General features: G+C 39.0%; 1 protein-coding gene across 2 annotated transcripts in view; it reads left to right on the top strand.

The window, feature by feature from the left end:
• The window catches only part of SEL1L3 (SEL1L family member 3), a 104,590-nt gene extending 102,059 nt beyond the window's left edge, over window positions 1–2,531 (top strand). The window contains exon 24 of one of the 2 annotated variants that reach the window (XM_049631868.1): window positions 413–2,531. In XM_049631868.1, the coding sequence (XP_049487825.1) occupies window positions 413–546 (134 nt within the window). In that variant the 3' untranslated portion in view covers window positions 547–2,531. The remainder of the gene's footprint in view (window positions 1–412) is intronic. The other variant, XM_049631869.1, reaches the window with a different exon arrangement.
• Window positions 2,532–11,529: the final 8,998 nt, after the last annotated feature.

Genomic DNA, 11,529 nt, shown 5'->3' with positions numbered 1-11,529 from the left:
CATTTTTTCTTTCTTTCATTCTTTCTTTCATTTTCTTTCTTTCTTTCATTTCTTTCTTTCTTTCTTCCTTCCTTTCTTTCATTTTTTATTTCTTTCATTCTTTCTTTCATTTTCTTTCTTTCTTTCTTTCTTTAACTAAAATATCTGCCTGGAAGTCACAATACAAATGCAGAACTTTGCATCCCAGGAGGTCAGAACCGGCAGAGATCTTTGCACATCTGTTCCAGTCTGCCATGTTACAGAAGGGGCACCAAAGTCCGAGTAACCTACATAACGGGCGTAAGGTTACTTATCAAGTCAGGGCCACTGGACTAGAAGCTTCTCTCCCGGCTTGCTAGGGTCTAGGTGTGGTTGTGTGTCCTGCACACACTGGTTTAAACATTCAACACCTGTCGTACATGTGTCTCTGCAGCCAGTGGTTCCCGTCCCACACCAGCCCGGGCCTCCTCAGACCCCACGGCCCCGTCTACCAGTCCGGCTGTGACTCCAGCTGCAGATGCCTCCGCTCAGGACCAGCCCACGGTCACTAATAACACAGAGCCTTGAGAGTGAACTGTGCGCTCCAGGTCTCTCCCAATGAGAGACAGTCCTTCCAACAGCTGGTATTGGAAAGCTGGGGCTAGGGCATTATACTGATAAACACCTTACATACATGTCTTGTCAAGTGGATGCGAATTTTGCACTTGGTGTCTTTTTTTTTTTTAATCAAATTAGGAGGAAGTACCCAGAGCAGGCAGTGGCTAAACCAAAGGTTATCAGCCAGATACAAGGAGACTCCTGATCACAGGGGTCTGTTGAGGAGGTTAACTGGGTCACTGCAGATGTGTGTATGGGGAGTCAGAGTTTGCCCTGTGGCCCATCTGAATCCTTACACACTGAGATGCATTTAAAAAAAATCTTAGCCCCTGTTCATTCCCTGTTATTAAAGAACAGAAAATTGTGACTTGTCTACCAGGTAGGGAATATTTCGGTATGTGTGTTTGCCACAGTCCGGCTCCTCAAAGTCCAAAAGACGGGTTTCAATTTGACTTCCAAGACCCGGCGGTTCTAAGGCACCTTGAAATAAATAGGTTATGGCTGGAAATGCAGGGAGGGTGATGGCTTTGTAAATGGGTTTACATTTTTCTCCTTGGATTTTTCTAGGGTCGGGCTTCCGAATCATTTAATGACATTGTTGGATATCGTTTACTTTTCAATCAAATCCATAAAATAACATTTAGAAAATTCTTAGTATTTAACTGTAGTCTTCTCCATGAATTACCCATTAGAATAGACTGGCAGCAGGGGAATATGCAGGAAATAAGCCTTTAGCTCATAGTTCCGTCCCTACCCCTTATGCCTGCCTGAGTTTGTGCGAGGGTGTGTGTGTGTGTGTGTGTGTGCATGTGTGTGTGTGAGAGAGGGGGGGGTTGGGGGGGAAAGAGGAAGAGCAGACTGTCTGTATGCTGTATGCTGCTAAGGTAGTAAATAAATCAGTAATGCAATATTGTGGGTCCAAACTACTCTTTGCACTACTTTATTTACAGTAGTAAATAAAAATTATTTTTATACTGTTGACTTCTGGGAAGTGGCTTTTTTTTTTCCTTTTTCATAGTTACTGCTGTCCTCATACAAAGTCCTAAGGTCCATGCATGCTCCCCAAGGAGGCAAAAAAAAAAAAAAAGAGTCCTCCCTATGAGAGGGATTATTTCTGGTAACCATGAATATTTACAGATACAAAGGTGGAAGGAGGCTCTTCTCCAGGGATCCCATGCTCAGAGTTTGGTCCCCCGTGATGTTCGCGTGGTGCCAAACATGGTCGGGGCTTCTGACTACTCTGGGGCTATATTTATATCAGTTCTGGGTAACACTTGCAGCCCATGCCCTTTCTCCTGTGCCTACTGTGTGTGTAGAACGCTCTTGTTTTATCAAAGGTTGTCTTTCCTGTTTGCGAGCGAGCCAGACTTTGGAGTCTGACGGCCCTGGATTCAAATTCTGGTTCTATATCTTACTAGCTTGATAACCTTGGGTAAGGCATTAACCCTCTCTGAGGCTTGGATTACTGCTTTGTAAAGTAAGGGTCATAAAATCCACCCCTCGGACTTCTCATGCAGCTTAAATGACATAATGGAAGTAAACCCCCCATGGCAGTGCCCTAGACGTGGTTATTTTTATTAGAAAGAGAAGGCTGAGGGGTGCCTGGCTGGCTCAGTCAGTAGAGTACGAGACTTTTGAGCTCAGGGTTCTAAGTTCAAGCCCCACAGTAGGTGTACAGATGACTTAAAAATAAAATCTTTAAAAGAGAGAGAGAGAGAGAAGCCCGGGAGTCCAGATACCAGGTAAAGGGCTCTTTGCTCTACCTGGATCCTCTCTCCATGGCAAACACACTCACTCCTCAGTTGCTGGGATCATAAAACTGCTGGTGGCTCACAGCTACATCCCTCACTGGGAACTGCCCAAGGTTATGTTCTTGTAAGAGCACCTCACGGCCAATGACTTGTTGATATAGGGCAGGCTTTCTCAACCTCAGAACTAGTGACATTTGGGACCTGATGGCCGCCTTGTGTATTGTAGGACATTTAGCAACAGCTTCCCTGGTGTCTACCCACTAGATGCCAGTGGTGCATGTACCCCCCCCCCCACACACACACACCAATTGTGAGAGCCAAAAAATATCTCCAGACATTGCCAAATGTTTTCACGGGAGTGGGGAGGGGGGGAACTCACCCCTGCCACCCTTCACCTCGGGAATGACCAATGTAGGAAAAAAGGCTTCTTGCTTCAACTTGGAACAGCCCTGAAGGGCCCTCCCAGCTCCAGGATGCCAGCTTGGTGGCAACCTCATTATAGTTCAATATCTCCCTCTGCCCCATTCTGCCTTCCTTGTTTGTGAAGGATTTCCTGACACTGGTCCCATAAAATTTCACATGCCACCCTGCACCTCAGAGTCTTTTTCCAAGGAACACAGCTATATTAGTCTGCTAGCGCTGCGATAACAAGGTATCCCAGACTAGGGAGCTTAAACAACACAAATGTTTTTCCTCACAGTTTTAAAGCCTGATCCGGGTCCAAGATCCAGGTGTCAGCAAGGCTGTTTTCTTCTGTGGCCTCTCTCCTTGGCTTGTAGGTGGCACAGTCTTCCCTCCATGTGTGGCTGTGTCCTCATCTCTTCCTCTTATAAGGACACCAGTCACATTAGATCAGAGCCCACCATAACGACCTCATTTTACAGCACTGATCTCTGTAAAGGCCCCATCTCTGAACACAATCACATTCTGAGATACTGGGTGTTAGGACTTCAATGCGAGAATGTTGGGAGGACACAATGCATCCCATAACATCAACCGGAGACACCATGGGAGGCTGCTTCAGTTCCAAAGCGTGGATTCGTGGGAACCATCTTGATTCGAGACGGCCAAACGTGCTCACCTGCAGGTAATGTGGGAAAGAGCTGGAGTCGTTTTGGTACCAGACGACCTCAGGAGAAGCTGGTAGGTAGGTCACACATCAATTCATGTCCCAGCTTAGACACCTGTTCTCATGGGGGTTCTCGGGCTGTGTGATGGGGGTCCAGCCCACACCTTCTCAAACCTTGACCTCCCTCTTCTCTTCTCAAGCTCTAAATTCAATTCCTATGAGGCTAGTGTCCAAGCTGACTGGAACATAACCTTGCATAGTGAAGTCAACATGGGTTGGAGACGGGGGGAAGGAATGGAAGAGTAGGGTCAGAACTGATATTTACTTCCTTTCTTATTGTCCCCTCCTTTTGGGACAGTCTTAGATCAGGGGGTGTAGACCAGTAAATTGTGAAACAAATCTAGCACACAGATGTGATTTCTTTGGCACATCCAATGTATTTTTTTTTAATTTGAATTATTTCCTAACATCTTAAAATCAAGGATTTGGGGCTCTTCCTAATAAAATCTGAAGATGTAAAAAAGTAGCTTTCCTTCCCACATGGCAAGAATGAGCTGAAGCTAAGGAGGTCTGCTCCTTTTAGATAGAGCTTGTGCCTTCTGGTTTACCCCAGTCCCCACCATGTCCTGTTGAGTTACACCTAGCCCACCTAGGCATTACAATCTATGCTTTGTACTTCCTTCTTTTATTCTTAGTGACCTCATTTTGGCAAATCTGAGAGAGATGTCCAGATTCATCTAGTGCTTAATCATTGTCAAGCTTCTGTTAGCTGGATAAGTAGTGGTCTTTCTTTCCACTCTTTGGTAGAGAGAGATGCCAAGTTGTGACTCATTTGAAGTCCCAACAAAGTGTCTAAAAAAGTTGTAGGATACAATGGCAATTAAAAAATAACCAAAAATATTTTTAAAAAATTTTTAATGTCTGGTAATTAACCCAACCGTAAATTCACTAGATCTTCACCAAGAAAGCTAAAAATTTTGTTTTAGAAGAGTTTTTTTAAGTGTATTTGTTTATTTTGAGAGCGAGAGCATGAGGGAGGGGCAGAGAGAGACTGAGAATCCCAAGCAGGCTCCGCATCATCAGCACAGAGCCTGATGTCGGGCTCAAATTCACAAATTGAGAGACAATGACCTGAATTGAAGTCAAGAGTCACATGCTCCACTGGCTGAGTCACCAGGCACCCCTAAAAAAATTTTAAGCATAAAAGAAGATATAAAGTAGTCCAAATGTCCATTGATAGAATAATAACATACAAATATGTTAATTTCCTCAAAGTTAATGTATAAATTCAACGACATTTCAACCAGTCCTGATTCTGTGTTTGTGAGGAACTGATAAGCTGGTTTTAAGATGTGTATGGAAGGGGACACGTCCACGTACAGGTGAAGAAAATCCGAAAAAGAAGAAGAAAGAGAAGTGACTTACCAAACATCATTTTACCTCAAAGCACAGGAACAGAAACAGTGGGGTGGCGATGGAGGAATAGACAAATGGTTCAAAGGGGAACAATCGAGAACCCAGAAGCAGACCAGTTATAAATAGACATTTGGTACATGGTAAAGTGTCATCACAAACCAATTGGACTAAGAGTGGAATGTTTAGTAGACAGAGTCAAGAAGTTGGCTATTCCCAGGTAGAAAAACAAGATGGACACTATATTTCCTGTCCTTTATATAAAAAAATAAATAAATTTCATATTTAATTAACTTAACTGTGAAAGGCAGAACTGCAAGACTCGTAGGAGAAAATTCAGGAGAGTATTTTACTGAGCTTGAATCAGAAAAGATTTTTTAAACAATATATACATTTCTTTTTTTCAAAAATGAAGGATTTCTGTTGTGATGCCACAGACAAAATTGGCAGATTGGTGACAGACAGGGAGAAGGCTTTCGCGATATCCATCACCACAAAGGATCAATGTCTGCATTGGATAAGGAATGCACACTAATCGACCACAGCAGAAACCCCAGTAAAAATATATATATATACATATATATATATTTGTGTGTGTGTGTGTGTGTGTATATATATATGTATATATGTATATTCAAAGCACATGATCAGGCAATTTATGGAAGGAAAAAAGTCTAATGACATACAAGTGGATAAAAGGCCGCTCAATCTAACCCAAAGTCAAAGAAATACAAATTAAAATGAAAAGATATCACTTCATAACCACATATTTGCAAAAATGAGAAAGACACATAAGACTGAGATATGGGGGAAGAGAAGCTCTCAGGCTTAGCTATCACGAGGGCCAACAGCTGTGCAATATGCAGGCAATGCACTTACTGAAAATTAAGTGTTTATTACCCAGCAAGTCTGTTCTTGAGGACAGGCTCCACAAATTGCACATCCGACAGGGGATGCATATGAGGGGGCTGTTCATCACAGCACCGTTTCAGAGAACAAGGAGATGGAGCAGCCTGGAAGTCCATCATTCGGAGAACGGACGTGGTAGATGAATATGATGGAAAACGATGTGCCAGTCAGAAAGTAAGGAACCAGACTTATGAGCAGCAGCATAGAGAGATGTACAAAATATATTAACACATGAAAAAAGTAAGCAACTGAATAAGATCTGATCTCAATACTGTTTGTGTAAATTAAAAATCCAGCTCCCAAGGAATAGTATACGTGCACGCACGCGCACACACACACACACACACAGCTCTCAACCTTGGTGATATTCACATTTTGGGCTATCTAGTACTTTGTTGTAAGAGCTTGTCCTATGTATTGTAGGATGCTTCGCAGCATTTCTGGTCTCTCTCTACTAACTGCCAGTAGCACCCCTTCTGCTGTGACAACCCAAAATTTCCCCAGATGTTTCCAAATGTCCCCGGGTAGGGATGGAGGAAAGTCTGTCCTGGTTGAGAATCATTAGGTCAGATCATATATCACGGGCTCAAACTATTAGAGTAGCTAGTTAAGTATTCAGAGGCAGGGACTAGAAGACAGACTGTATGAGGAAAGGAAAAGTATTACAATAAAAAAAGAGCAGTGTTTTGCACACCAGGTGATGGTGTGCCATGAACTGAAGAGAATGATTAATACTACGGTGGGTAACTGGGGTCAAAATACAAGAAGCAAAGCAAAACAAAAGAAACTAAAATTGGCCTCAGTCGTCAGAATTGGCAGGTGTTTATTAGAATTCGGTCTTCTACCATTTGAATATCCTTGTAGAGAAAAAATAAGTAGGCCCTATAATCTCTTGATTTTTGGCTTTCCCTGTGACTTTAGACACAAGGAGGAAGGCTTGGCTTTCCTTTAATGAGCCTGTGCTGAAGCATCTTTTGCAAAAGCTCTGGTGTCATGAAGACAGTGTTGGATTAACCAATGGACAGACAAAGCATATCCTGTGGAGATCAGAGCAGAGAACGATACACCGGTGAGAAAAAGTCAGCCCTGATGAAATTGCCTGGATTTTAAAACTAGAAAAAGCTAGAAAGGAACTTTAAAAAAAAATGTAATATTTTCTAAAAGTAGTACATTACTAAAAGATACAAATGGGGAATAAAGCTAGAGTAGCTTTATTAATATCATACAAAATAGACGTTAAGACAAGGGGCATTACAAGAGACAAAAAAGGGACACTTCATTATGTCAAAGAGGATAATGAGGGGCGCCTGGGTGGCTCAGTCGGTTGAGCACCCAGCTTCAGCTCAGGTCATGATCTTGCAGTCTCTTGAGTTCGAGCCCCGTGTCCGGCTCTGTGCTGACAGCTCAGAGCCTGGAGCCTGCTTCCGATTCTGTGTCTCTCTCTCTCTCTCTCTCTGCCCCTCCCCTGCTCACGCTCTGTCTCTCTCTCTCTCTCTGTCAAAAACAAATAAACATTAAAAAAATTTTTTTTAAAACGGATAATGAATCAGGAAGATAGAATAATTAGAAATATAGGTATGACTAGTAACAGAATGTCAAAAGCGTATGAAGCACAAACTGACAGAAATAAGGAGAAACAGACAAATCCACGAATTATAAATATTAATACACTTCATTCAGTAATAGAACAAGTAAAACTAAATCAATAAGTACACAGAAGATCTGAATGACAAAACATTTTATAAATGTTTTAACATAAAAGACTACACCCAAAAATCACAAAATACACATTCCTTTCAAGGGCACATAGAATGATTACAAAGATAAACTATATTCTGATACATAAAGAAAGTCTCAATGGAATTCAAAATATAGAACTTTTACAGAATATGTTATCTGACTACAATGGAAATAAATTAGAAGTTAACAGACTAAAGCAACTAGATTAGCTGGAAAATAAACAATACATTGCTAAACAACTCATTGGTCAAAGAAGAAATCTCAAAGAAAATTAGAAAATATCTTGAACTGAATAATAATAAAAACACATCAAAATTCGTGGGACTATATATATAACATTAACTGTTTCTAAGAAGTAGATCTCAAATCAATGATCTAAATTTCTACCATAAGGAAAAAGAAGAGCAAAATAAACTCAAAGTAAGCCCCCCCCCCAAAAAAAAAGGTAAAAAAGAAAAAAGAAGATATCAATGAAATTGAAACCAGAAAATAAAGAAAATCAATGAAATTAGGAGCACCTAGTTAAGCGTCTGAGACTTTGGCTCAGGTCATTATCTCGTGGTCCATGATGAATTCAAGCTACACATCAGGCTCTGTGCTGACAGCTCAGAACCTGGAGCCTGCCTCGGATTCTGTGTCTCCCTCTCTTGGCCCCTCTCCCTCTCAAAATAATAAACATTTTAAAAAAAGAAAAAAAAAAGAAAATCAATGAAATCAAAGCTGATTATTTGAAAAAAAATCAATGAAATTCATAATGGTCTAGAGAAAAGACACAAAATTGTCAATATCAGGAATAAATGAACAATATAACTACAGCTATTACAGACATAAAAAGATTAATAAAGGAACATTATGAATACTTTACATCAGTAAATGTGATATCATACATAAAATGGAAAATTCCTTAAAAGATATGAACTGCCAAGGCTAATGTAAAAATAGGTAATGTGAATAGTCTACAGCTTTCAAGGAAATTGAATTTATAGTTTAAAAACCTTTCCAAAAAGAAATTTCCAAGCCCAAATGGCTGTAGTGGTGAATTCTATCAAAAATTTAAGAAAAGAGGTGCCTGGCTGGCTCAGTTGAGAGAACATGTGACTCTTGATCTCATGATTGTGAATTTGAGCTCCACATTGGGTGTAGAGATTACTTAAAAATAAAAAAAAAAAAAATCTTTAAAAAAATGAAGAAAAATAGAATCCCAACTCTACACAAACATTTTGGTAAAAAATAACAGGAATTGCTTCAGAATTTATTTTACAAAGCCAAGCATTACTTTGACGTCAAAATCAGACAAAATATTACGAGAAAAGAAAACCAAACTACACATCAGTATCTCTCATAAACACAGATACAAAAACCTCTAATCAAATATTAGCAAATTGAAACTAGCAAAAAGGGTATTAAAAAGCACAGTACATCATGACCAAATATAGTTTATCCCAGGAATTCAAGGTTGGTTTAACATTTGAAACAAATCAATGTAACTGACCATATTAAAAGGCTAGAAAATGTAAAAAAGGATCATCTCAATAGATACAGAAAAGACATTTGGTAAAATCCAATATTCCTTTATGATAAAAACAGACAGTAAATTTGGGAGAGAAGGGAAATTTCTCAATTGCATAAAGGGCATATGCAGCAAAACCTACAGCTACATTGCAGCTAATGGTGAAAGACTAAATGGTTCCCCCTGACTGGAAACAACACAAAGATGTCAGCTTTCACAGTTCTATTCAGTATTGTCATGTAAGTCTTTTGTAAAATTCTGAGGGATACGCAAAAAAAAGATACTGTAATAACTAAATGACCTTAGTAAGCCTGCAAGACTCAACGTCAACATACAAAACCAAATTATATTTGGATGTATTACCAACGAATAATTGAAATGTGAAAAATTCTTTAAAAAACTATAATAGCACCAGATAATATAAAATATCTAGGGATAAATTTAACAAAGATTTAAAAGATCTGTATTCTGAAAACTCAGAGTGTGACATTGCTGGATAAATGGGACAGAACAGAGAATCCAGAAATTCTCACATATATATGGTCAATTGATTTTCAACAAATTTGCCAAGACATTTAACTGCCTTGGAGAAAGAATAGTCTTTTCTTAAAAACAACAGCTTGAAAGTCATAAGCAAAAAATTGAAACTGCACCTTACCTTACACTATAGATAAAAATTAACTCAAAGTTTATCACAGATCTAAATCTACAGGCTAAAACTATTAAGCTTCTGAAAGAAAATATGAGCAATCTTGAATTAGCAAAGATTTGTATAAAGGACACAAAAACATGAACTAAAGAAAAATATCAATAAATTGAATTTGATCAAAATGAAAAATTCTTACTCTTCAAAAGATACTGTTAACACAAATGAAAAAAACAAGCCACAAAGTGGGACAATATATCTGCAAAAAATGTATATGACAAAGGACTTGTATATATCATACATCAAGAACACTTACAACCTAATAACAAGACTTCAAAAATCAAATACAAAAAAAGAGTAGGGGGTACAATCTGAACTAAACAGACTTTTCATCAGGTTAGCTATAGGAATGCCAAATAAGCACATTAAAAATATAGTCAATATCAGCAGTCATGGAAATGTAAATTAAAATCACATTGAGATACCACTGCTTCTTACTAGCATGGCTAAAATTAAAAGATTGATCATATTGGGGCACCTGAGTGGCTCAGTCAGTTGAGCATCCAACTCTTGATTTCTGCTCAGGTCATGATCTCATGGTTTGTGAGATCAAGCCCTACATAGGGCCCTGTACCGACAGCGCAAAGCCCACTTGGGATTCTCTCTCTCTCTCTCTCTCTCTCTCTCTCTCTCTGGACCTCTCCCCAACTTGTGCTCTCTTCCTCTCTCTGTCAAAAATAAATAAATAATTATTTTTGGAAAAAAAGAAAGATTGATCATACTAAGTGTTGATGAGGAGATGAAGAAACTAGAACTCTCATTTACTGCTCATGGGAATGTAAAATGTGACCACCACTTCAGAAAAAAGTTTGGCAGTTTCTTAAAAAGTTAATAGAGTTAATTAAGTGTTAATTAATTAATTTAGTGTTGTCAGATAAAGGAAGTTAAATTTTAACCTCACATAAATAATAAATAATTTTTAAAAACTTTTTTAGCGTTTATTCATCTTTGAGAGATGAAGAGAGACAGAGCATGAGTGGGGGAGGGCAGAAAGAGAGGGAGACACAGAATCTAAAGTAGGCTCCAGGCTCTGAGTTGTCAGCACAGAGCCCCACGCGGGGCTTGAACCCACAGACCATGAGATCTTGACTTGAGCCGAAGTTGGACGCTTAACCCACTGAGCCACCCAGGCGCTCCAATAAATAATTTTTAGTATAGGTATGTCCTAAATATTTAATGGGATGGATATATATATATATATATATATAACATATATATATTATATAAGCCATATAAGCCAGCCATTCCACTCCTAGGTATTTACCCAAGAAAAGTAAAAATATATGTCCACTGTACATAGTATTCATAGCATCTTTCTTTGTAATAGCCCTAAACTGGAAACATCTCAAATGTCCATGAACAAAAGAAAGGATAAATAAATGATGATATATCCATACAGTGCATTACTATCCAGTAATAAAAGGGAATGAACTATGGATACACAAAAAGCATGGATGAATATCGAAGTAATTATTCTGAGTGAGAGAAGTCTGACAAAAAAGAGTATATACCAAATTATTCCATTTACATGAAATTCTAGAAAATATCAACTCGTTTATAGTGACAGAAAGCTGACGAGTGATTGCCTAGGGCATGCAAGGGTTGGGGTGAAATGTGGGACAAGGGATGCATTTGAAACTTCTGGGAGGGATAGATATATTGATTACCTAGATTTTGAGGATGGTTTCATGGGTGTTTACAAGTGTCAAAACCCATCAAGTTGTGTTCTTTAAATATATGCAGTATGTTGTATGCCAATTACACTTCAGTGAAGGTGTAAAATTTTATTTTTAATTTTCCTGTGTGAATTAGCTGTGTATATAACAGTGTGTGAATCTTCGTGGTGGATAAAACA

This window comes from Panthera uncia, chromosome B1 (genome assembly GCF_023721935.1).
Source record: "Panthera uncia isolate 11264 chromosome B1, Puncia_PCG_1.0, whole genome shotgun sequence".
Classification (NCBI taxonomy): Eukaryota; Metazoa; Chordata; class Mammalia; order Carnivora; family Felidae; genus Panthera; species Panthera uncia.
Note: the sequence above shows the minus strand (reverse complement) of the source record. Positions and strands in the feature narration are given on the sequence as shown.